Source organism: Strigops habroptila, chromosome 20 (assembly GCF_004027225.2).
Source record: "Strigops habroptila isolate Jane chromosome 20, bStrHab1.2.pri, whole genome shotgun sequence".
Lineage (NCBI taxonomy): Eukaryota > Metazoa > Chordata > Aves > Psittaciformes > Psittacidae > Strigops > Strigops habroptila.
In genome coordinates this window covers 2,556,114-2,582,389 of record NC_044296.2, presented here as the reverse complement: position 1 = coordinate 2,582,389, position 26,276 = coordinate 2,556,114, and the positions used below count along the sequence as shown (strand labels likewise).

General features: G+C 58.4%; 1 protein-coding gene across 4 annotated transcripts in view; it reads right to left on the bottom strand.

The window, feature by feature from the left end:
• Positions 1-5,292: 5,292 nt before the first annotated feature.
• Positions 5,293-26,276, bottom strand: part of CSNK1G2 (casein kinase 1 gamma 2) — a 41,135-nt gene continuing 20,151 nt past the window's right edge. For 2 of the 4 annotated variants that reach the window (XM_030509510.1, XM_030509513.1), the window contains exons 2-12: positions 17,538-18,034; positions 12,673-12,713; positions 12,077-12,146; positions 11,526-11,674; positions 10,859-11,093; positions 10,591-10,676; positions 10,135-10,219; positions 9,895-10,043; positions 9,369-9,452; positions 6,059-6,165; positions 5,293-5,576 (exon numbers count right to left, since the gene is read on the bottom strand). In XM_030509510.1, coding sequence (XP_030365370.1) covers positions 5,522-5,576; positions 6,059-6,165; positions 9,369-9,452; positions 9,895-10,043; positions 10,135-10,219; positions 10,591-10,676; positions 10,859-11,093; positions 11,526-11,674; positions 12,077-12,146; positions 12,673-12,713; positions 17,538-17,724 — 1,248 coding nt within the window. In that variant the 5' untranslated portion in view covers positions 17,725-18,034 and the 3' untranslated portion in view covers positions 5,293-5,521. Of the gene's footprint in view, positions 5,577-6,058; positions 6,166-9,368; positions 9,453-9,894; positions 10,044-10,134; positions 10,220-10,590; positions 10,677-10,858; positions 11,094-11,525; positions 11,675-12,076; positions 12,147-12,672; positions 12,714-17,537; positions 18,409-22,666; positions 22,844-26,276 lie in introns of those variants that run through there. The other 2 variants (XM_030509511.1, XM_030509512.1) reach the window with 2 other exon arrangements.

Genomic DNA, 26,276 nt, shown 5'->3' with positions numbered 1-26,276 from the left:
TGTTTTGCCTTGTGCTAGTGATTCTGCTGCTATCACGTACCAGACTAACTGGTACACCAGTACCATTTGTAGGTGTCTGTGGCTAGTCATTCTTCACTTTCCTGGTTAATCCTATCTAACAACATGCGTTTTTTGGACTGTAATGAATGTAGATGCTTTTCCACCGGTCAGAAGCATGGAAACGAGTGGCTCTGGTTGTGGTGAGACTTGCTGTGAGGAGATAATCCTGCATAAAGACACACTCGAGGGCTGGGTGGCCCCATCCTCTCCTGCTCGGCCAGCCCGTGCCCAGCGCCTTCCCTCCCGCCAGCCGCCGCACGCAGGAGGTTTTGGGAAGTGGCCTTTTCCCTGAGGCTTCGCTGTTTCAGCACTACATGGTCTTGAGGGAGACCTCAAAACTGGAGAGACTGAGGCGTTCTCGTGCTCCTCTCACTGCTCTGTGACAATCCTTGGCCTTGGTGACGGTGAGTGGAGCTCCTGGAGGAGCAGGGACAGGGCAGGGGCTTGGCCCTGCCCTGGGTGCAGGCTGGGGCCTGGGGGTGCTGCCTCCAAGCTCCACAGCGCGTTCCAAACAAGGGGTGATCCTCTGACACCCCAGGCAGGGTTCAAGGTGCCCACAGTAGTTGTCACCGTGCTGAGACCTTTGCAGATAGTGCCGGGTTTGTTGGTTGGAGCAGGGGAGCTGCCTGCCCTGCCCCTGTTCCTGTGATTGCTGCTGCTCTCATGCACGTTTCAATGCAGTTTCTCTCTGTTCTGAGCATTGCTAAACCTGCCTTGGGCCACGTCAGATGTGCAGTAGGCAGAGAGCCTTGATGTGCAACTGCCCCTTCCCTGATAACACAGCAGATGGACAGGGATTTATGAAGCAGTTTAGGAAGACATTAAGGATTTTCTCTTTGCCTGTGTGTGCTTGCACAGCCCAACTGCCTGGACAGGCGCAGCAGGATGGGAGAGTTACAGATGTCGCCTCTCTTTGGGCCCCAGAGCTTGGTCATCTTGAAGATGCCTCTTCTGAGCTGCTGAGGGCTGGTTGCTTTTCCCCACCAGCAGGTACGACCGTGGCTGAGCAGGGAAGTGCTGTCCTGCTGGGAGGGAGGTGGGTGACTTGTCCTTGCCCAGCCTCATGGTCACTGCCCACTGGCGAGCACCACGGGACTATTCCCTCCGCTGCAGAGGAAGCTGTCATCGAAGTGTTGCTTCGCAGCATGGCCGGAGCCTTCCCTAGTCCATGTGGGACTTGCTGCAGGGGTGGTGCTGCCTCAGAGCTGAGGTTCCCCTTCACAAACCTCCCCCCTGGTTCCAGGCACATGCTGGAACGCACCGGGCAGCAGTTACCACTGCATGGAGCTGCTCAAAGCTGAAACCTCATCCTTTGCTGGTGGGGACAGCTCGGTGCCTGCTTGCTCTCTGGGGACATGCCACCTCCTCCTGCTCCCTGCGGTCAGGCTCTGCCCTCAGCCTGTGGCTGCCGGGTATCTCCAGCAGCAATACTGCCAGGAACACCCTGCACCTCCTCACCAGTAGCTAGTAGAGATGTCAATAGTGTGTTACGTTCTCTAGGAAGACGTTGTAAGATGTGTCTGTTGTCGGCCTGCTCGAGGTAGGATGTTTTTGATATGGCCAGTACTAAAAAAGAGAAGAAAACCAGATGGGTCCATGACTGACTTAGTGATTGAACCTGACTCTGTGCAATGCAAACTGTTGTGAGATGGATTCATGGTCCGGGCACGCTCCTTCTGGAGAGGGAAGTGTCTGTCAGGATGCGCAACCCTGCTCCTTTTCCCAGGGGTGGTGGGAACTTCACTGCTGGCACCCGAGAGCTGCGTTGGGGCCTTTTGTACATACGTGGCAATAGTGGGAATCGTTGGAATTTGGCAGCAGCAAAGCTGAGCCCAGGGCTGGGGGGAGCGCAGGGCTCAGGCCTTGCTCTTCCCAGGAAGAGTCAGGTTCTGCTGCAGTTTTGTCGCACAGGTTCTCTTCCCAAATCCATCCTCCTGCCGTCACCCATGAGGTAGGTCTGGTGGCTTAGGCGGGGACGAGTTAAACTGAACTGCACTCGAGCAACTTCTGTTCTTACGGCTTTTACGCAGCTCAATGCAATCCTGGCTTCTGTAGATAGGTGAATGTAATTCAGTGTTGGACATGCTTGTGCCCAGAAGTATGAGACATCCTGTTGTACCACGTCACCTTCCGAGCGGAGCCGGGCCTGTCCCCGCTCCAGTGCTGTATTGATGAATGTATCGACGCTCTCGTTCCGTGTTCACACTCTGCTTTTGGCCAGCTTTGTGATTTGTAAATAGGAAATCAATAAAGACATTCGGGTTGTCTTTACAGGAGTGTCTTTATGATGTGAAGGGAGCCGATGATGTGTCAAAGGAAAGGTGGGGGGGGGGGGGGGGACTGCATCCTTCACCCCCCCACCAAGGCCACGGGGTCCTCGGCTTCCCCTCATGGAGTGGGGGTGAGCCAGGCTCTGGGGAAGTGCTGGGAGAAAGGTTTGGGAAGCCCAAAATCTGGGGAATGGGTTGTTGTGGAGCCTGTTTCTCTGGGGGAGGAGAGCAGGAAGGATCTGAGCAGCAGTTACCCCGTGTGTGGTAGATTTGTCATTTGGTGACTGAATTTCTTTAACCACGATAGAAGTTTTTTGATAACAAAATGTGCCTTTGCAGCCATCAGCGCGCGGCTGCAAGAGCAGGGACCTGCTGGGAGCGAGGGGTGAAGGGCAATGCCCCTGCCAGGACCAGACATGGCAGCTCCCGCCCGGAGCAGGGCTGTGAGGAGCATGTGGTGGAGCAGGGGCGAGGGCAGCGCCCGCACCCCAACAACAAGCAACCACCCACCCCAACAACGCACCGTCCAGCAGCTGCAGACCTGGTGAGAGCCGTGGGGCCGTGTCAGAGCTGCCTGGTGAATGTGCTCCTATGGGAAGTGTCCAGCAGTCTGTGCTGGAGGCTTTGCTGGGAGCACCAGAGTGCTGGGGACAGTGGGACCTTCACCTGGCCCCTCTGAGGTACATTGGTGCTGTGCTCAAGGAGGCTGGAACTGCCTGCCCTGTGCCACCAGCTTCCCAGCTTTGAAATGGGAACATCCACGGGGAGCCATGCGGAGAGCGGGGTTGGGCAGAGAGATGCTGGAGCCCCGACTCCCCCCAGCTGCTTTAGTGCCCATGAAACAAGGGGACCTAACTTCAGCCCTGCGCTGTTCCGCAGCAGGAAAAGGCCCCACGTGGAGCAGGGCTGGGAGCTGGAGCCAGCCCTGGTGGGGCTGAGGAACCCACTGCAGGTCCAGCCTGCCCTGGGAAGGGGGTGCTGGGCCGGTGTCCCCATGCTCAGCGCTGAGCAATGAAGTGCAGAAGCAGGTGTAGGGTTTTAAAGATTTTTTTTTTTTTTTTTTTTCCTTATTTTTTAACCGGTTTTATTAAAAAAAAAAAAAAAAAAAAAAAAAAAAGCCCCTAAATCCTATGGCTTCCAGGAAGCATCAGAGAAACCGAAATGCCGTTTCTGTACACTTTGTCTTAAAGCAGTAACTAAAGTCGCAATGGAACAAACGCCCTCACATACAATCGCAGTGTTGGGGGCTCTTCGCTGCAGGACAGTGAGTCCCGGGGCTGCCCCCCCCGCGGCTCCTCTTCGGCTGCTCCGTCAGGATCCGCTTCCAGGGACAATTTAAGGCGATTTTGAAAACAACTTTGTCTGTCTGTTTGTTTGCCCCATTGGGAAGTGAGGCCAAACGCTGCAAGGGCTGGGGCTGCTCCCCCCTTGCCCTGGGAGAAGCCAAAGCCAGGGTCGATCCCAAATGCAGGAAGAGGGGCCACGGCGCGGTGCCCTCCCCAAGGCGCCCATATACAGCCATGGCCAGGACAGGGTGACCCCAACCCCTGACTTGGGGCCTCCCCCCAAGATGGTCAGTTTGGACAAACATTTTGAAGCAGCCACAGATGGTCCCATTCCCTCCCTCCCCCCCCCACCCCAAAGCCTCAGCACAGCCTCAGCCCCTCTCTTGGGGCAGAACAACAGGGTTTTGGTAAAGAGAAGTGTGCCCTCCCTCCCACCCCCCGCAATGTGCCATGATCAATACACACAACAGCGCACGGGTCCATCACGTGGGGAAGCTGCGGTGCCCTGGGGGTGGCGAGGAACAGGGGGAGCGGGTGTGGGGTGTCCATGTGTGTGTCTGTGTCTCTGTATCTCTGTGAAAGTCGGAAAAACCCCACATTCCCCCAGCCCCAGCGCAGGCAGGACACAGAGACGAAGCCACGGGGCAGCTCCATCCACCCCGATGCCCTTCAGTATCTGGCCACGCTTACCCTGTGCCTCCTCCATGTCACCCCAGGGCAGCCCCAGGGCCCTTGGGGGGCCCAGGGACGTAGCAAAGGGCCTGTAAAACCAAAGAGGCTGAGAAAACATGGCCCCACAGCCACGGCAGCTCCCTGCAAATACCCAACGCTGATGCTGAAGCACATCCAGCCCCGCTGCAGTGCTGGGGCTGAGCCAGCTCCTGCTTCTCCTCCGTGCTCCGCCGCTGCCCTTCGCCGGTCCCTTTGGTCTCAGCCAGGTGGCTCCGGCAGCGAGGCTGGTGCCCAAAGTCCTGTCCCCGCGTCCCCCAGCCCCGGAGTCACCGCCCTGTCCCCGCAGGCCCCGAACTCGCCTGTATTGCTCACAAAAGTGCATCGTGACGTGATCTGTAAACGAGATTCCTGGCCCCGGCGCCTCTCACCGTACCGAGCCCGGAGCCCGAGCGCTCCGCCCCGAGCGGGGAACCCACCGGGGGACACGGGGTGGGGGGGGCAAAAGGAAGAGCAGAATGCAGGAACGCTGCAGCTGACGGTCAAAGACTGAGGACTCAGCACTCTGCACCGAGACTCACTTTAAATTAACTTAAAGAGACAAAGAAGCAACAGAAAAAAAAAAAAAAGAAAAAAAAAAAAAAAGGATCTATCCCTCCTTCGCCCGCTGCTCCCGCCTCGCTCCCGCTCCCAGCGCCGGCTCAGTCTCTACTTGATCCCCATTTGCAAGCGAGAGCCTCAAGCGGAGCCGCCGCCGGGGCTGAGCCTCTGTTGCCGGGGCCGAGCATCCGCCGCCGGGGCTGAGCCTCTGCTGCCGGGGCCGAGCCTCCGCCGCCGCGGCTGAGCCTCTGCTGCCGGGGCTGAGCCTCTGCTGCCGCGGCTGAGCCTCTGCTGCCGGGGCCGAGCCTCCGCCGCCGGGGCTGAGCCTCCGCCGCCGGGGCTGAGCTGCTTTTTCTTTTTCTTTTTTTTTTCTTTTTTTTTTTTTTCCTTTTTTCTTTTTTCTTTTCTTTTTGCCGGACGCGGGAACTGCAGCGGCTGCGCCGGGGCCGCCCCCGGCCAGGGCAGGGCAGGGCAGGGCACAGCGGGGAGGCCCTGCTCCCCGCCTGGGGCGCTGGGGGAGCCCGGCCGGCTCGGCACCCCCCCCCGGTCCCGGCCAAACCCAGGGGCCGCCACCGGCTCCGCAGGACAAGATCCAGCCACGGCCAGAGGGAGAGGAGCCACCGCGGCCCCGGCGGCTCACTTGCGACGCTTGGTGGTTTTCCTCTTCCTTCTCTTGAAGAAACAGCAGCACCTGGGGACAGAGGGGACATTGGGGACATCGTCAGTGGCTGGGCCTGGACACGGTGGTCAGGGCAGAGCTGGCGGGGGACAGGAACCCCTCAGTGAGCCCCATGTGTGCAGAGCCGTGCCAGAAGGGACCCTGGGGCTGGACCTGGAGCACCAAGGTGGTCACAGCGAGTGGTGCTGGCCACAGCGGGTGGTGCTGGCCACAGCACGCAACGCTAGCCATGGCAAACGCCAGAGGCTGGAGCTGGGCCCAGGCAGGGGCTCCCCGAGAACGAGTGGCCCCAGATCCGTGCATGTCCCTGCACTGAGCCTGAGGAAGACACGTGAGCCTCGGGGCTGGGGGGGGGTGGTGGCCCTGCCAGACACTCCTCATGGGTTGCTCGCTCTAGAGGGGACCTGACAAAGCATCTCAGGGCAGCTGCTGAACCATCCCAAAGCCTGTGTCCACCCCAGCCCCAGCAGAGGGGACGGGGGCTGTGGCCTTACTTTGTATCGTCTGTCACCTCCACCTCGGTGGGGGCTGTGATGGGCGCGTTCGAATGTCCTGCCGTGGGGTCATCCGTGTTCAGCTCTCCGTTGGTGGAGCTCATCACCTGGGGAGAGATGAGCGTCAGCGCAGGGCAGCCCATGGGGCACAGGCTGGTCCTGAGCCTCGTCCCCAGCCCCACGGCAGCTGCAGCCCCAGGAGGCAGCACGGCCCCCCTGGCCCTGCTGGGAGCACAGAGCCCCCCATGTGGGCAGCAGGAGGGTGCTCAGCCCCAGTGCTGTGCGTGCCCAAGAGCCGCACGGCACAGACGGGTTTGAGCCCTCCGTGCCTCCGGGAACCCATGAACCCTACCAGGACAGGGGCTCGCTGGCAGCCAGCTCCAACCTCCCCAGAGACACAGTCCTGAAGCTGTGTTAGCTCCAAGGAGACTTGCCATGGTTGAACATCTGGACACAGTTTTGCTCCCCAGCCCCAAGCCCCAGCACTGCTGGACCCTCCGGGCCTCAGCCCAGTGCCCCGAGCTCCTGCCCGCTTGCCGGGGCAGGGAGGCCACGCGTGGTGCCAGGAGGAGCCCCAAGTCACCAAAGCAAGGACAGGGCTGGCAAAGGCACCTGCCTGAAACCCCCTCCTGTGCCTGCTGCCCCCAGGCAAGGCCAGGAGCAACCTGAGGATGCACCAGAGCATCACCAAGCTGGTGAGGAGGCTCAGCCTTACTCGGGCTGAGCTGCCATCCGACAGCCACAGCGCCCAGCCAGGGCACGTCAAGCTACAAAAGCACGTCAACCCCCCAAAAGAAGCCCAGAGACCCCCCCTGCGTCACCACCACCCCCCTGCAGCGTGGGCGCAGGCAGAGGACGGGGTGGGAGGTTGCAGAGCGAGAGCAGGGAGCAGCCGCCGTGGCGGGGGGGACGTGGCTCGGGGGGAGCGTGGCAGAGCACAAGCCGGACCCACGGTCTGCCCTGGCCCTGCAATGGCAGCAGTGGGAGCCAGGCCCGTGCCTGGCACCGAGCACCAACACAGCCCCAACGGAGCAGCAGGAACGAGCAGCAGCGGCAAGGGAGGAAGCAGAGACGGAGGAAGCAGCAAAGGCCCAGCTGGGGGGGGACCCAGCATGGATGCACCACCCGCATGGGCTGGACTCCACCAGCCCAAAGGGGCCGAGCGGCGGCGGCGAGCACGGGGCTGACGGCGCGAGTGCAGGACCGAGGCGGGGAGATGAGGCCGAGGAGTGCCCAGGGCAAGGGAGGAGAAGCTGGGCCCGAAGCCATCGCTCCTGTCACGGAGGCGCAGGGAAGTCCCCATGTGGGATGAGGCCACGTTGTCCGGCACTGCTGGTGGGCACAGCCTGATGCCCACCCTGCTGCTCACGCCGCTTCATCCACCTCTAACCGCCCTCAGAGACCCACCGGCAGCACACGGGAGCCCAGGGAAGCGGCGCCAGCCTCGGGGACAGGGCAGCACATGCTGCAGCCGAGGCCAGGCCCTGGGCACGGGTGGCCCCACTGCTGCTCCCCTGGCAGGGCCGGCAGACACGAGGCACAGGTTGGGCTCTGCTCCCTCCCGCGCCCGCCCCTGCCCTCGGCGCGTGGTTGCATGTACCTGGACGGACCCCCCGAGCCTGCCGGCTGCCAGGTGAGCTCCCAAAGGCTCCTCGGCAGGCTGCCCACCGGCCTGAGGATCCCACAACTCCGTCCCCTCGGGCGGCTGCTCGCGCCAGGCAGGAGGAACAGAACGAAAAGAAACAAAAGAAAAGAAAAGAGGAAGAATGGGGGAAGAGAAGAGAGAGGTGGAGGGAAAAGGGCAGGAGAAGAGTGGCAAAGGGAGTCGAGAAAAATAAGACATGCAAAAGCAAAAACGTGATCGGAGCAGCTCGAGTTTGTGACTGTGGAGGGCACTCCCAGAACAGTCCCTGCGGTGACACTGGGGGTCTGCAGCCCCCCTGCCACAACCACACACACACGCACCCCCCCCCAGCAATGGGGCTGGGCTCAGGGTACGTCCTCTCCACACCAGGGAGGACAAACACCCTGCAGAGCACGGCCAGCGCCACACAGAGCTGCACAGGGAGCTGCAGCCAGGCCGAGGTGACACCGGCCGCTCCCCTGCGACCGCAACGTCCCGGGGCCGACGATCTGCTCCTCGAGGGCACCCCACTGCCAAACCCTCGCCATGGGGAGCCTGGTACAGCCCCACGGCTGCTGGGGGGGACCCTGCACCCCCAGCTTGGAAACTGCTCCCACGCGGTGGGAGTTTTGTGCTTTGCTTTTCCCAGCGCTAGCAAGAAGGGACATTGAACACGGCATTCCTCAGCTGCTGCAGAGCAGAGAGCAGACCTGACTGGGAGCAAGTTCCCAGGAATGAGCCAGAGGAGCTTTGAAGATGTCACCCTCTCCCGATGGAAGCACAGCCCAGCCATGGGCCAGCGGGAGCCAGGGCTGGCCCAGGCTGCCCGAGCTTGGCCAGGAGCAGTGAGGAGCACCACTGGGCTGATACATGGATTGGGTGACGAGGGCAGCATGCTGCACCCTCAGCTCCCGGTGCTCTGCTCCCCGTGGAGGTTCAAGGCAAGAGGACGAGGGTCTGTACAGGACTGCCAGGGACATGCGTGAGGTTTTGCTCTTGATGGCAGCAGTCCCAAAACCGTGTTTCCTGCTCCAGGGTAGGACAGGCCATGGCACCAGAGAAGGGCTGGGCAGCTCGGCCCTTTTCCCACACTGATGCAGACAGGGAGCTGCCTGCACAGCTCTGCCTGTCTCCTTGCCCTGGGCTGCTCCCACGTGCCCTGTGTTCCCAGGGCATAGCCAGCCCTGCTCTCCAGCATGGGGCAAAACACTGCCAAGCTGCACCACAAATCCCCCCCCTGAGGCCCAGGAAGTCCCCTATGCCTTGTCCTGTGTCCTCATCACATTGATGAAAGTGGCACCACGAAGACAGCAACAAGTTACTCCCATAGGGACATGGCACTGGGGACATCGTCCTCAGCACAAGGTGGCTCAGCCTGTGCTGTGCCCTCACTCACCAGCCAGTGCCAAACCCTGCAGCTTGCCCAGGCCTGGCGCTTCCCCACTGTGCTACAGCCTCCCACGGCTGCTTCATCCTGCTTCTGCCAGGCTGCCTGGCCCCACGGACACTGCCCTGGTCCCCCCCCAACCCCAGCCCCAGCCCTGCAGGGAGGAAGGCCTCCCGCAGACAGCGCTGGGGGGCAGAAGGAAGCTCCAGGCCCCGCTGGGCGCTGTGGGTCGGTGGGCAGGAGCCTGCGCTGTGGTCACCCGCAGTCCCGTGCCCCCATGGGGCAGCGCCGCTGCTCACCTGGTGTTTGGTGTGTGGCTGTGCTTTGTCTCTGTTCGGGGGCTGCACCTGCACCTCGCTGTGCATCGTGCCGATGGGGGTGGGCTGGGGACAGGACAAGGACAACATCAGCCGCAGCACAGCAGCCCACCCGCCGCCCCGTGCCCCTCCGCTGAACAACATCTGGCCAAATATGCACAACATCCCAGAATCGGGGCCTGACCCCAGCCCCAGCAGCTCCACGCTTGGTTTTGGGCTGCAGTGAGCCCACGGAGGGTGCCCATAGCAGAAAGCAGGTACCAACTCGACTGCTGGGTGCCCCTTAGCTCCAGTAGCCTCCTATTTCGGTGTCACAGCTTTAACTCATTGGCACGGCAGCCCCAGTGTGGAGCTGGCTGCTGGTGGGGCTGATCTCTTGGGCACAGTGGTGCATGGCAGCGACGACTGCTGACCTGCTGCTGCCTCAGACCATGCTGATCTCCCACCGCCCCCCCCGGGCACCCTGGGGCCCAGCACCCTCTGCCTGCTCCTGCTCCCTCACACTCACCAGTGGTTTCCCTGCCCAGTCGTATTCGTAGTCGAACACGTAACCGTTCCTCTCGAACAGGTCTGTGAAGAGCTTCCGCAGGTAGTCGTAGTCAGGCTTCTCAAAGAAATCCAACCGCCGCACGTAGCGCAGGTACGTGGCCATCTCCTCTGCGGGGACAGAGCGGGCTCAGATGGGGCAGGGGGACCACGTGCCAGGCCAGTGTGTGCTCTGGGGCCAGGCCATGCAGAGTGCCCTCACCTGGGAAGTTCTCACAGAGCACCTCCACTGGAGTGGCTCTTTTGGTGTCGCCGATCTTCTGATACCTCTCCTTTAGCGTGTCAGCCTGGCAGAGACAAGGAGCAGGTCAGCATGAGGGCCAGGCATGTCCCCAGAGAGGGGCAAGCACTGGGTGCTATCAGATGGTTTCCCAAGGAATCCCCTCACCCAGGGCAGGTCAGGAGGACAAAGTGCAGTTCCAGGACAACCACTGTGAGAGCAGTTGGGATATCCACACAACAGGGCAGGGGGGTGGCACAGAGAGGGGGACACAGCACAGCAAGGGCCTGGCACAGAGCAACAAGCCCTGCATCTGGCAGGATGCTGACTCTCCAACACCCCAGGGGCCACAACTTCCCCCCACTCCCTGATGCTGCCCATGCCAGGGCAGAGCAAGACCCACGGGGCAGCCCAGGGACAGCAGGAGGTGGCTGTTACCTTGAGGCCTTGCCAAGGAAGGCTTCCACGGAGGAAGTACATAAACATGTGCCCTAATGCTTCCAGGTCATCCCTGCGGCTTTGTTCTGCATAGAGAAAAAGAAGAAACATTGGCACGTTCCCACTACAGCCACTGTCCCTGTCAGACCCTGCAGCACCCCAAGTCCCCTGCCAACACCCCAGGCTGAAGAGCAGGAGAGGCAGTTTGTCCCCAGCAAGTCCCCTTCCCTGTCCCTTTTGCCCAAGAGGCAGGGCTGGCCACACACACCTTTCCCAAGGTGGGTGTTGATGCTCATGTAGCGTGCTGTCCCTGTCAGGCTCTTGTGCTCTCGGTAGGGGATGTGTTTTTTGGTCTCGGGGTCAATATACTCTTTGGCCAGGCCAAAATCGATGATGTGGATGGTGTGCTGCCGCTTGCTGCCCGGCCGCCCCACCAGGAAGTTCTCTGGCTTGACGTCTCTGTAGATCAGGCTTTTGGTGTGGACATACTCCATCCGTGTGATCTGGGGGCAGAAGGAGATGTCAGCACCATGGCAGAGACGCACCATGTGTCCCACACCCTCCTTTGATCCCGTCGGGTTGAGGCCCTGCTCTTGCCACCCTGGGTTGAAAGGATGGGCACAACAGACCCTCCAGCCCTGGAAGACAACCTTAGTCTGGCTGCATCTTGGACACACAGTGAGAGATGCTCGTTTGTGCTGCATGGGGGTGAGGGAGAGCTCTCCTACAGCAGGGAGAGGGTGAGGTATGGATGAGGTGGTCTGGGATGTGCCAGCAGGCAGGGTGTTCTGCAGCCTGCTGGGCACTAGCTCACCCCTTCTTCCCACCTCCTTCTCTGCGGGGTCCCCACACTGCCCAACCAGCCCAGGGTGGGCTGTGGCCAGGCTGGGATGAGCTGTGTGGAGCTGTGGGTGAGGTGGAGGTGCTGCGCTCACCAGCTGGATCGCGATCATCAGGACAGTCTTGAGCGTGAAGGTCCGATCACACAGATCAAAGAGATCTTCTAGGCTGGGCCCTAGCAGCTCCAACACCATGGCATTGTACTTCCCACAGGGGCCAAAGTAGTAAACCTGAGGAATTCCTTCTGCAAGAGACAGAGCAGGGGCTGTCGGGGCTTGCAACAGGGCTGAGCAGTGCGGTAACATGGCCATGCTGTCACAGCTATGCCATTGCTGGCGCTGGGGCAGGGGGCTGCAGATGGGGGGATGGCTCTGCCCTGCCCTCCCTCCCAGCTGCACACAGCCTGGCTCTGCTCTTGGCAGGAGGGCAAAGGAGGCAGCTCCATCTGCATCCCTACATCTCCCTGCCTGCCACGGGGGAGGTGGGGGGGGAAGGAACTCAACAAAAAGGGATCAAAGATTAGATGTGGCTCTGGGTAAAACCAGCCTCCCCCAGCCGAGCAGATGGGCAGGAGGTGCTCAGGCCGGGGAGCAAAGGGGCAGAGTCACATTTAAAGGAAGGCTCTTTCCCTGCCGTGTCACCATACCTGCATTGCCGAGCTGTTTGTAGAACCGGTACTCCAGGTGCAGCTGGGGGGCCCGGGATTTTATGGGTTCCTTGGACAAGAGAAGAAGAACAGTTAAGGCTGTTGTAGGGAGCAGGATGTCAGGGTGTCAGACACCTCCTTCACATGCTGGCAGCAGCTGGACTAAGGGCATTTGGAGTTGAGAAAAACTGGTATAAAATGGGAGATGAAGCCCCAGGGGACCATGAGAGAAAACCAGTCCATACAGGAGCCAGATCCACCCCCCTCTCCAGAGAGATCCAGGTGCTAGGGCAGACATTAATGGGAGCAGGTATAAGTGGGGATCATTCTCTCCCGGAGGTCTCTCTGCTGCTGGCACCAGCTGAGTGCAGGCACAGGCCACAGCAAAGCCTGGAGAAGCAAAGCCCCAGGTCCGGATCACCCCACCTGCAGTGACATGCACTACTTTTCCTGCCCTCAATTCCTGCAGCGAACACAGCTCCTCACAGCCACCCATCCACCACTGATCCAACCCACCCTGCTCCAACAGCCTGGGTACCATCAACAATCCTTCCCAGATGGCCTGAACATCCCACCCTGACCACCGAGGGACTCACCAATTTGATAGCTACGTATTCGTTCGTGTAGAGGTTCTTTCCTGCAGGGAGAGACACCGAAAAGGCAATTGAAAGCAAGTGAACCTCTGCATCAACCCCACTTCACAGCCCCCACAGGCCCCGGGGGCTGCAGAACATCCTGAACAGGTTTGGCAGCTCCCACAACACATAAACAGGCCTCAAGGAACCAGCCACAGCAGGAGCCCACTGTGGGGAGTTGCAACATGCCTGGTAATTACCCCCCGATAGGGTACATGGATTCCTCTGGGAGGGGGGCAGCTTCCTAGCCCAGACCTGCAGGGATGTGACTGGCCAAGGCAGGAGCAAGGCTGGGCTTGACGTTTCTCCCTTCCCCAGCCCTGCATGGAGAGGGGCCACCCTGCTCTGGGAGGGCTGTCCAGAGTTGGGGATGCTGCTCTGTGGTCCTTGGGACCACGCAGAGGGTGGCAGGAAGGAAGGACCCCCAGGAGCACAGGGGCAGCTCAAGGCTGCAGCTGGCAGTGGTTTGAAGACACCACAGGTAAGTGGAAATCCCTTCCCCAGGGCTGTGGTCACTCCTAGGGATGGCACAAACATCCTCAGGAGCATCCTTTGGGATGCTCCCACCCACCCCAGGGTGCAGGGGAAGCCAGGAGCAGACCCATGGCACAGCCCAGACTGCACAAGGAGGAGCTGAAGGCACCAATATGCTGCAGGGAGGGTCAGACAAGTGCCTCCAAGCGCCCAGGAGGGCTGCAAAGGCAGCCAGGCCACCCCAAAACCTGGGAATGACTTCCTAGAGAGCTCAGCACCTTCACAGGACTTTTCACTCCCATAACTACGGAAAGGTTAAGCTAATGGTGTCAGCATGTTATCCTGCTCACCCAGGGTGGGACAGCCAGGCAGGGGGGCGCGAGGAAGGTATTACACACATCAGTACAACTTCTACCCCACATCCATAAAGGCTAAAAGACTGAAGAGGTTTGCAGAACTAGCTCTGAGAGCCCCTTCTGCCCTTCAGGGCCCCGGGGAGATGGGAGTTAAGGCAGCAGGTTCCCTGCAGGGCAGCAGAGCTGCAGCCACACTCCGGCTGCGTGCGTGTCTGAGGGAGCTGCATCTGTCTGCTCGGATCTCCTCCAAGCCATTTGCTCAGGGAACAAACTCCTCCTGGCATAAGATTTCATCTGCTCTGACTGCTGCTCTGCACCTGAAGCAGCAATAAATCCTCGCCGGGTGACATCAGAGCCAGCTGCTGAGCGCCAGAGTCGGTGGCAGGATTACGGGAAGAGGGATGAATGGGAGATATTAATGGAGTGGCTCCTCCCAGGGACAGGCTCTGCAGTCAAACAGGGGCTCAATCCTGCTGCCTCTTGTCCCATCCCTTGTTCCTTGGGAGCAGAGACCAGCCCCCTCCTGGCTCCATCCTCCTGTCAGGCAGTTGCAGAGAGCGATCAGGTCCCCCCTGAGCCTTCTCTTCTCCAGACTAAACCCCCCAGGTCCCTCAGCCGTTCCTCATCACACTTGTGCTCCAGGCCCCGCACCAGCTCCGGGGCCCTTCTCTGGCCCCACTCCAGCACCTCAATGTCTCTCTTGCAGTGAGGGGCCCAGAACTGAACACAGGATTCGAGGTGCAGCCTCACCAGTGCCCAGCACAGGGGGACAGTCACTGCCCTGGCCCTGCTGCCACACTGGTGCTGAGCCAGGCCAGGATGCTGGTGGCTTCTTGGCTGCCTGGTTAGTGTCTGAGTTTTCCTCCTCCCCCAGCCCACCCCAAAGCACCACGGAGGAGCTGCCATGAGGCCGTGCTGTGAGCAGAAGGTGCTGGCCTCGCTCCTGGGGACACAGGTTGCTGACAGAGGCACCGGGCTGCAGGCACGGGAGCCACCAGCCACGCTCCGGTCACACCCCTGCTGCCACCAGCTTCCTCCTGCCTTGTGCCCTGGCAAGGAGGCAGCACATGGGTAGGGGGGACCACAGGGGGCTGCAGACAGCGGGTGCTGCCCAGGGCTGCCTTTTGGAAAGGCCCGTGAGGAGCAGGGTTGGTGCTTGTCCACAGCTGTCGGGTGGCAGGGCCAGCAATATGCACTTTGGATGTGCTGGCCAGGGCACAGTGCCCAGGGTGAAGCACCAGGATGGCTGACAAGGACATAACAGAACCTGCAAGAGCTGAACCTGCTCCTTGTGAACACCCCAACCCCATCCTGCTCCAGCTCCACACACAGCTCTCCCATCATGGTCCTACAGCGAGGATCTGGCCAGCACTGCTGCATGACGGGGACAGGGACTGGCACTGTGCTTGCCATGCATCACCCAGCATGGCAAGCCCAGGCTGAACATGGAAGGGCAGGATCCCAGCATGGCTCTGGCAGCCAGGAACTCCTGCCCAAGTCATTCCTCTGCTGGCTTCCCACAAATGCCACAAACCACGTTTGATTTTGGATGTCTGGGAAGACACCTGTTTTGATCCCGGGCAGCTGAGCTGAGGCACCCAAAGGACAGAGCAGCACCCACCTGCTTCAGGAGGACAACCTCATCTTCCTCCATCCCCGAGCCCTGGGAGCTGAGGAGGCACCTCCTTGCCTTTTATTTTATTGAAAGGCAAATGTCCAATGAAGATTTGGGAGCTTTTAAACAGAGCTACACTTTGGCCTCTGCAACCAGCCTGCCTTGAGGAATGAATACTCCATTCCCAAGGGAAAACCGAGTGTCCAGCAACAGCTGGAGAGTATTCTTGCTCATGCCACCACTTCACAGCAGGATCCCTCTGGTCCCCTGCCATTCATCTGCAGTTGGAGGAATCCCTCCTTTCTGTGAGGTGCTGAATGCATTCCTGAGCCCTGATGCAGCTCAGAGGCACACCTAAGGAAGAGAGATGTGATTTTAGGAGAAAAGCCACATAGCTGTGGCTTTCACTGCTGTGATGAGATCCTTTGCTCAGGCCTTCACCATGTTACAGCCAGGCACTACAAGGGTGTGACAGGGCAGGAAAACCATGGGAAGGGACTAGAAGCTTCTCTTGCTGGTGGCAAGGACAAACTCTCACAGCAAGAATCGACCACTGCAGAGCCCCAGAGCGAGAGCTCGTCCCTTCAGCCACAAGCAAACAGAACACACTGCTCCCAATCCCCTGCAGCAGCTCTGCCCTGAGCAACCCTGACTGCCAGCTTCACAGATGCTCCTCAGATCCCCGTGAGACTCATGTCCACCTCGGTGCTGTCCCCAAAAAGCAAAGGGGAGGCCAGGGCAGGGGGTCCCCCCCAGCACTGAGCACGCCAGACAAAGCACAGCCACGGCCCCAGCTGCTCCAGAGTCAACTGAAACTGATCCCGCTTAGAGCAGGATCTCAGAAGAAACTCACCCACAAACACATACCCACTGTGGGATGTTCACTGCCAGCAGGGAAAAGGAGGTGAAAGGACACAGCCAGCCCCTGCACGGCTCAGAGCCCTCCAGCACCCCTTCCCAGCCAGCCCTGCAGCACCAGCAGCAGGAGATGCAGCATTCCAGGGGGTCCAGATCCTGCTGGGGAGCCAAAGGAGCAGCTGAGGCGGCAACATCCCCGAATACCTCTCCTTCCACAATTGCTGGGTCTGTCTCTTCAACACCAGGAGGGACAGCCCCTCCACTGCTGAACGCGGGAACCTCCTGGCTGGATTTTACAATGTTTTCCCAAGTGTTTTCCCAAAACAGTGTTTTCCCAAGCTCTGCAATTAAGCGGCGATCCCATCGGGAATTCGGGATCGGGACAGTTCAGCCTGGCACCAGCCAGTCTGTCAGCTGGGAAGAGCTGTACCATTAACTCCCCACAGTCAGGGGTGGCCCAGGGAGGTGGGAAAACTCTCCCCATGCTCCATATGGTGCCCGCAGCCCCCCAGCTCCTGCTCCTCCTCAGACAAACACCCTACCCAGATCACCACGTCCTTGTAGGGGAAGCATCGAGCTGGGCTTCAAAAGGTGCTGCTTAACACAGCACAGAGCAACAAGGCAACTGCTGCCCCAGGCTCCCTCTGCCCAGGGCACCAGCCCCTTCCCAAAGCACTCGCAGCCAAGGCCAATGCTCCATTGCCATGTCCCAGTTGCATTCCTGGGGACATCCTGACCATGCTGTTGGGCACTGCCACCTCTCCCAGCTGCCTGATGCCAACCCAAGGGTTCACAGCTTGCTGAAAGCCTCCTGGGGCATGTCCTGGGGGAGAAGCAAGCTACCCGCCCTCCAAACAAGAGTCTGCTTGAACCTGACAGACTTAGTTCAACACGGAAAGTGACCACGGGAGGTGTTTGGGTTTCATTCAACCCTTTCTTTCACCTGCGTAAAATCTGAGGAGAGTCTCTGAACAACCAGTTTTAACAACTGGAGAGTTCACCCTGGATAAAACACTGACTCTTCCCCAGCAGAGCCCTCACTCTCCACCCTGAGGCACGTGGTGCAGCAGGAGGAGGGCACCCTGTACAAAAGTGGGGCGAGATCTGGTGAGGACACAGCAGCATCCCATGAAACACTGCTCACTAAGTGTTCCTGGACTGGGGGGGGGACATCCAGGCCTGCACGGGCCATCACCACTTCCAACAGACAGGACTGAGCCCCAACACTCTCCCTGACAAACCCAAGAGTGACAGGTATGGGGAGGAGATGGGAACCATGTCTGGATTCGGTCCTTTGGGCTGACAGGCTTTGAAAGATTAAACACAGCACGAAGGGGCTGAGGAAATCTGTGAAGGAAGGAAAATGAAATTTCCTTGTGAAGGAAGCAGGGGCTACCTGCAACATACAAGGCTTCAAGACTGAATGGCCAGTCAACACCCTTGGTGCTGATGGTCACAGGCACCCTCCTGCTGCCTGAGGGGGATGCCAGGGCCCAGTGAGGACAGAATATGACCCTTCTCACCTAGACGGAGCTCTCCGAAATTGCCGCATCCAATCTTCTTGCCGACCCGGAAGTTGGGACCCACCATTAAGACTCCCGAGTTGGTTCCAGCACTCCGGCTTCCATGACTGCTCCTTCCTCCACCTGCCTTGGACATCCTTTTACCTTCCTCCAGCTCCCCTTTCCCTCCTCTCTTATCAAAATCCATAAGTTTGTGATACCCCGGCCTCTCCACGGTTACGCTGCTGCCATACAAATCCCAGAGCTGCCGAAAGTTGAGGGGTGAGGAGGACAGAAGCAGGGCTCTTCCTGGTTAATACACCATCCCGGGGAGCAGTGAGAGGGCGGGGTGTGGAGGAGGGGGGGGAGGCGGCCACACAAGGGTGCTGGGCTACTGAAATGTTAGTGCTTCCCAAGGTCCCGCCGGGATTGTCATCGTCGCCTGTTACAGGGAGGTCTTTGGTGGAGAGAACATCCTGTGGAGAGGGTCCTCCCAGCGCGGCTCCTCGGGCTCCCAGCTGCAAGAGGAGAAGAAGAAAATCAGCACAACAAAACACAGAGGCAGAGGACAATGGGAGGCTCCCGCCCCCAGAGCCCCTCCAACATCTTCCCTGCGTTACAGATAACCCATAACGATGAAGGGTGCTGCAGGCAAGGGGTGGGAGAAGCTGGGGTAGCAGGACCATCACAGAGGGCCTCACATCTAAGATGCAGGCATAAATAAATTACAATCTGACCAGGGCAGGAGATGAAACGCTTCATCACCAGGTTAGAGCCAGCAGAGTCATGTGGGGAGAACACTGTCCCCATGGGAAATGCTGCTGGCAGCTGGGACCTTCAGAGGCACCAGCCAAGCTGCTCAGGGCCAGGCTGCTGCTGGTCAGACTCAAAACCCCCCAGGAGTGGAGGACACATAGAACCATGGAATGGTTTGGGTTGGAAAGGATCTTAAGTACATCCAGTTCCAACCCCTGCCATGGGCAGGGACACCTTCCACTAGAGCAGGTTGCTCCAAGCCCCTGTGTCCAACCTGGCCTTGAACACTGCCAGGGATGGGGCAGCCACAGCTTCTCTGGGAAAAGTCTGTGCCAGCGCCTCAGCACCCTCACAGGGGAGAGCTTCTTCCTTATATCTAACCTGAACCTCCCCTGGTTTAGTTTTAACCCATTACCCCTTGTCCTATCACTACAGTCCCTGATGAAGAGAAGCCACACATAATCCTCTGCACCACGACACAAACCACACCAGGCCTGCCCTTTCCTACGAAGCGAAAAGAGGATATTCTGAATCCTGCTTGCGCAGAGCCTGTGCCCAGCTGAGTCACAGCACTGCCCCCAGCACCAGCCTCTGCTGCGGCAGGGCCGGGACCTTTTGTGCCAGCAATGCTGGGAGAGGCCCTGTGTTAAAGCCATTCCCCTTGGCCTGTCCCTACAGGCCCTTGTCCAAAGCCCCTCTCCAGGTTTCCTGGAGCCCCTTTAGGCACTGGAGCTGCTCTAAGGTCTCCCCTTCAGGAGCCTTCTCTTCTCCAGGCTGCCCCAGCCCAGCTCTCTCAGCCTGGCTCCAGAGCAGAGCTGCTCCAGCCCTCGCAGCAGCTCCGTGGCCTCCTCTGGCCTCGCTCCAACAGCTCCACGTCCCTCTTGCGTTGTTGCCCCAGAGCTGGATGTAAGACTCAAGCGAAGTTCAAGCACTGGGGAGCAAGGCTTTCCTGTTGGATGGGAGCCCCCTTCTTCCCCCACAGGCTTCATCCTCCAGGCCAACACCTCCAGAGCATCCCCAGAGCACAGCGGCCTGGTCTTCCAAGGCCAGCCCCAGCAGGCCAACCCCTTGGGACCACCCTGCTGCCCCCAGCCCATCTTGGCAGAGGGAAACTGAGGCACGCCGAGCCTTCCAGCTTGCCCAGAGCTGCGGGGCAGCAGCAGCCTGGGTTCCGTGCCAGCAGGAAGCGGGTGGGAGCAGCTCTGGAGCAGGGCTTCCCTGCGCTTTGTTCTCCGCAGCCCCGTGCGCACACAGCCCACACGTGATATCCTGCTCATTCTTTGCTCCCCCAATGGTTTCCGCTGCAGGTTCGGTGCATGGCCGTGCCCTCCCACCTCTTGGCCTCACGCGAGGACATGCAGGAGCAAGGAGCTCCCCGAGCGGGTGGCAGAGCATGGCTCTCCCCGGGCGTTTTGGGAACCACCATCCCTGGGCCGTGGCTGCAGCCACACACGGGGCAAGGGGAGGCAGTGGGATGCGCGGGACACGCTGCTGCATATCCCGTTCTGGGTTTGAATCAGACCTTTATGTTCCTTCCCGGGGGATTTCAGGCCCAGACAGTTTGCATAGAGTCAGGCGGCCGCCAGCCAGAGCCCAGGGAGGTCCAGCCCCCACACTTGGGGTTATTTTGTTTTACAAGAGTTATGGGCCAGTCTCTGCAAGGGAATTTCAGACAATGGAGCGACACAGAGTCCCAACAGAAGGGAAAAAATAAATCCTGTTTCCTGTGAGCACTGCGAGGCTGCACTGTCCTCCCCCGGCCCAGACAAACGCAGGCACGACTCTCCAGCAAAGCCCAGCTTTGGGAGCAGCTCCGCTGAAAGCTCCCAGCTCCAAAGCCCAATTCCAGAGAGCTGGGCCAGGACAGCCCCCAGCCCTGCACCGCAATTCCTGCTTTCCCAAAGCGGGGCGGGCAGAGCAGCAGGAAGCCACGGCTGTGAGTCAGGCTACGGCGAGCAATGCTGCTCCAGGCTCTGCCACCAGCCTCCCCCCGGGATGAGCCATGGGGAGCTCAGGGCTGGCAGGAATCTACTTCTGCCTCCAAAGAGCACCCAGGAGAGGCATCAGCTCACTGTACCTCGGCACCAAAGCAGGACTCACCACCCAGTGACTGGTCAGGTTTTCCACTCTGTGCCATAAAGAGATCTCTGCCCTTTAGAACAGAGAACAACCTAATCAGAAACAGAAACCTTTGGTAAAATCCCAAGACTCCCACTGCTGTGGAGCAAACAGCCCTGCAAAACCTGTGTTTGTCACAACACAGCAGCCTCTGGGTGGGCAGCAGGGCCCCAGACTGCCCTGTCCTGCCAGCCCAGGAGAGCAGCACCGTGGGGAAGATGCCCCTGATAATAAATAGTTGCATTTTTGAACAGGAATCCTCACCCAGAAGGTCACATCGAGGCAAGCAGCCTCAGAAAAGCACCTTCGAGGCTAGATGCGTTGGCCTGGTATCAAATCTGATGCAAGATGAAAGTAAGAAAACTTCTTTCTCTCTCTGGGGGGAAGGGAGAGGGATGAAAGAAAAAAAATATAAAATTGGCCTGAAATTTGGTAGAAGAAATTTCAAAGCAAGGTCTGAAGCCAAACAAGTGCTGTCCTGCAGTGTCTGCGCTGTGAGTGCTCCAAGCCACGAAGCCTGAAAGGGAAATAAGCTGCAGCCGAGCGCAAGTGGCTTCAGCAACTCCCCAAAACAGACCCACAGACACTGAGGGGGCAAACCCATGGCCAAGCAATCGCTGAAACCCAAGGGGTTCATGTTGGTTTTGATGCAATATTGGGTTCTTTCTACTGCCACCTGGTTCTGAGCACACCAGGTCTGCTCCAGCCACATCTACAGGCTTTTCCCTGCAGTGAGGAGGTGAGAAAAAGGGATTGGGGATGGTTTGCTGGTTTAACTAAAACAAAGCAGCAGCTGTGATTCTGGTGCTAACCCTTGTCTCTGAGACCTGGAGACTGCAGTGTTGAGGCTCAGAAAGTTCCTGGCCACATCTGCAAGCATAAAATGCTTGTACACCACCATCTGGGGCACGTTGTTCTAGGCCCTTTCTACACACGCTGCGTTCCTGCCCCAAAGAGGTTACAATTAAAGGGGGGCAGGACAAAAGAGGGGAAGAGGAGGCAAAAATAGCAGCCCAGAGCAGGGAGTGAAGGTCAGGAGCAGGTCCATGGCGCTTCCTGGAACAGAGCCCAGCAGTACTGGACCAGCCAGCACCCCTGGATGCTGCTACCAGCCACGGAGGCTTGACCACAGTGAGCCCTCATCTCCACAAGCCTCTGGGCTGGTTACTTGAAGCTGGTTTCCTCGTGTGCTCTGTGCTTTGTGAGCAAGAAACACAGCTGCATGCAGATGAAAGTGAAAAGCAAGCTTCTTGAGAGCACAAGGAAGAAAAGCCCTTGACACTACGCAGCTCCAAGTACAGATCACTGCCAATTAAAAGCTAAAAATAATCCCAAATAGTCTGATGTCCCAAAAGACGACCCATCAGCTGGCTCCCAAACCCAAAATGCAGACCAAAAAGCAACCAGTGGCCTTACACAGCTGAATCCAAACCCCAATACATTTTAAAACTTGAAGAGGCAGATGAAGTCTCAGCTTACAAAGAGATCAAAAGTCTGAAAACAAAGCAAGAGCCAACATCTTTAAAGCAAGTACAGATGGTCCCAGATGACAGCTCCAAAGGTTTGTAGTTTGAAATGGATTCCAGTCTCCAGTGTGGCAGCCAAAGCTGCTCATCCCAAACAGGGACACGCTGTGTCACGACACAGAGGTTTCCCAAAATGAGGGGGCATGGAAAGCCTCACCAGGCTTCCCACAGGAGACCCCTGTCATGGGTATGGTCCAGCCAGAGGTGGGAGTGGTGGCACTGGAGGGACACAGGGCAGGAGGAGCAGGGCATCCCTACACAAGCTCCCTGATGCATGAGTGCTCCCCAAGTGCATGGAGACCACTACAGGGCTGCCGGGGCCCTCTCCATCCAGCCCACACCCTATGAGGTCTCCAGGGACCCACGTTAAGCAGGACAACTCTTGGTACTCATGCAGGGTTCTGACCAGAGGCCTTCCAGGTTAAGCAGGTTCAGGAGGGGAACAACTCAACTCATCTGGGTGTGGGAGCTATAAAATGAGAAAGAGATGGGGGGAGAGAGGCAAAAAAACCCCAACCAAATATGTTCATTCCAACCTAATGCTGTGAACTGTAGTGGTACAAATGGTCCTCCTGAGGTGCAGGTTTGGGTCTACATCTACATTCTCCATGGATCAGGCCACTAATCCCACATGTGCCTGTGGCATTGGGGAGCAGCAGAGGCCAACACAAGCTGCAGGAACAAGACAGCAGCTTGTGGACAAAGGCTGTTCCAGCTGCTCCAAAGGACATGTTCTGACCATAAAGTCACCTTCTCACAACAGCTTTGCTCTGGACAGGAAAGGAAAAAACCTTCTGGACTGTTGCAGTGCAGCAGAAACCTGTGGTCTGCAGTGTCCTGTGCTCTACGGGGTTGGTTGGGGTTCTCCCTCTGGGCTGAAGTTCCTCACTTCTGCTCTTTCAACAGCTGAAAGCTTCAAGGAAAAGCCTGTCCACACAGCTACCACAAAAGGGAAACCCAGTGGATTTTCCAAGATGTAAAAATAATGCAACTAACTTCTCATATTCTGTTGTTGGGACAGCCAACATGACCAATACAACCAGACAGCCTGTACTGGAGCAGCAGCAAGCACATACACATGGGTAAAGACCCAGCTTGACCCACTCTTGATGTTTAAGAACAAAATACAAGCAAACTGGATCTAGGCCACCTTCCCACTGAGGTAGGAGCATTCACACACCTTTGGCATCAACTGCACTTCGTGGTCGCAGAACTCCTCTCTTCCATGACCAACACAGAGGTGTGAAGCCGGGGGGTGACTCGCTCCCAGCCCTGCAGCAGGTACCTGCTCCCCAGGCCACTTTCCTTCCCTTTTCTTTCTGCACACACACACCAGTGCCACAGGAGAAAGCCCAGTTTGAGCTGGACGCAGGACACACCATGATAAGCCTGCTCCTAGCTTGGAGAGGTAGCCCCGTGCCCCAGAGCATGCTGCAGAGCTCCCCACAGCTCAAGTCTTAACATCTGTGAGAAAAATCCACACCAGGTGTATTTTTGAGGAAGCAGGACAACTGGTAGAAGGGGTTTTTTGGGGTTAAATGAAAAGTCCTTCCAAGACTTGGAGTCGGGCAGTTTACAGCAGCCTTTTGCTTGGACAAAAGGAAAGTCGTACGCTGGAAGCATTAAGCTCCTCTCCCTGCCTTGTGCTGCCAGGCTCCGGTGATGCAACGGGCTCCAGAGGGATCTCCTGAGCCTGGCCACACTCCTCTGAGCAGGACACAGCAGCTCCCAGCAGCTCCTCCCCACAGCAGACGTACTGTGGATGCAGGTCTGGAGGGTGATCCCAGCTCATCCCCAGGAGGAGCAGGGAAACTGCTGCTGGGAGAGAACGTCTCCTGCCCCCAGCCAGGGAAGGTTCCTCTGTGGGCTGGAGAGCAATGGGACTGTGCAGCACGTGCAGCTCGCTCCACCCTGCGCCTCCACCAGCTCCAGTCACAAGCAAACCTCCGGGGCAGCAGAATATTCCTTTTGGTGAAGGCAGATTGGCATGTTCTAGCCAAACTTCCTCCTGAGCCCTCAAGATAATCACAGAATCATACAATAGTTTGGGTTGGAAAGGATCCCCAAAGCTCATCTAGTTCAACTCCCCTGCAATGAGCAGGGACATCTTCAATTAGATCAGGTTGCCCAGAACCACATCCAGCCTGGCCTTGAATGTCTCCAGGGATGGTGCATCCACCACCTCTCTGGGCAACCTGTGCCAGTGTTTTACCACTCTCATGGTAAAGAATTTCTTCCTCACATCCAGCCTGAATCTCCCTCTTTCAGTTTAAAACCATCACCCCTCATCCTATCACAACAGACCCTGATGGAAAGTCTCTCTCCATCTTTCTTATAGGTTCCTTTTAAGAACTGAAATGCCACAATAAGGTCTTCCAGAATCTTCTCAGGCTGATCAACCCCAATTCTCCAGCCTTTCCTCACAGGAGAGGTGCTCCATCCACCTCATCATTCTTGTGGCCCTTCTCTGGACCCTCTCTAACAGCTCCATTACTCCAGAGCATGGTGGGGGCTCACCAGAGCAGAGGGGCAGAATCACCTCCCTTGGTGCCCTGTTGGCCACACTCCTTTGGATGTGGCCCAGGATACAATTGGCTCAACTGTCACCAAGAGGTGATTGAACACTTTGACTGAGGAACTCAAGGCCCCTGGCAGAGAAGAGAGTTCTGGATGTGAGTATCTTGCCTGCCACAGCACAGGAGAGTTGTGCCAGCCCTGTGAGGACACAGGACGGGCTGTGTGCCACAGGGGACAGCCCCTGTGGACGAGTTGGAGCAGCACAACTGGCGTGAAGGGGCCTTCACCTGACCCAGGCAATCCCTTAGAACTCGGGAAGCCCCGAAAGCAGCAGCTTGCCCAGCACCACCTGCATGGTTTGTGCTGATCACAGCCTCAAGTACATCATCCCTGAGCCTGGCAGGGTCAGGTTAAGCAGAGCTGGTGTCCAGGCCTCCCTGCCACCTCCACCACGTTCCCCAGCTCGCCGGAGGTGGGAGTAGCTCAGCTCTGATCACTCCCTTTCCCCCTTTGTGCATTCCTGTGGTGTCAGCAGGACAGGAAGCTCTTGTTCAATAGTTTGTTCCTCAACTGCTGATGCAGAGGCAGCGGGAGCCGGGGTGGAATGGGAGCATGGCTCCAGAGCTGTGGGAGCCTCCCAGCTCCAGCTCAGGGCTGGGATCTGAGAGCTCCCAGCTCTGCCACCACCCCCCTGGTGATTTGGGCATGTACTGACTTCCTGGCCCTTCACATCCTGGCCGTTACACTGGGATAACAACTCCCCTGCATCTGCTTTGTCCATTGGAGGTCCCTGGGGAGATGCTTGGCTCTGTCTCAGCTTTTCAACAGTGGTGAGAGGTCAGCAGCCTTCCCCCTGCCTCCTCCAAGGCATCCTTCAGAGAAAAGACAAGAATCCAGGAACTGAGTGAAGAAACTCCCCCATCAAAGAGCAACACCATGCCACGAAACCCACCCACCCTACGTGCACTCCTGCTGCCCTCACACCAGGTCATCAGCCCACTTGTGGGGAATATCCAGCAGCCACAAACCTACTTTTTGGATCCCCACACCAAGCCCCCCAGGCAGCTCATCCCACAGAAGAGCCCTCTCTGATGCTCTACAGCCCTCCGCCTACAGCTCTGCCTCCTACGCTACTTCCTCACAAGCGGCTGCATCCCTCATCACACCAGCACAGACCCTGATTCACCTCCGCTCAGTGCTGTCAGACTGAGTCACCTCTGCATGGCAGACGCAGTCCTATCACCATGGTCACTGTGATGGTGACCAGCAGCCTCTGAAGGGCGGTTCCCCCCTTCAATGCAGGATCAGTTGAGGCTGATCTTCTAGTGTCCAGGGGGAAAAAAACCAACCAAACACACACACAAACCCCCTGAACTGTGGCAGCCAAGCTTGTAACCCAGCATGACTGAAAAATCCTGGAGAGGGGCTTTGGACAAGGGATGTAGGGACAGGACAAGGGGAATGGCTTTAACCTGCCAGAGGGGAGATTGAGATGAGATCTGAGGCAGAAGCTCTTCCCTGTGAGGGTGCTGAGGCGCTGGCACAGGGTGCCCAGAGAAGCTGTGGCTGCCCCATCCCTGGCAGTGTTCAAGGCCAGGTTGGACACAGGGGCTTGGAGCAACCTGCTCTAGTGGAAGGTGTCCCTGCCGTGGCAGGGGGTTGGAACTGGGTGAGCTTTAAGGTCCCTTCCAGCCCAAACCATTCCATGATTCTATGATGGTCTGAGCATCCTTGCTCCAAACCTCCTGTCCTTTCCCAGCTCCTAATAGAGAACATGGGGTGTCCATGAGAGGACTCCCCCTGCACACTGAAGCAGCGGACGCTGGGGGCTCCTGGCACCTTC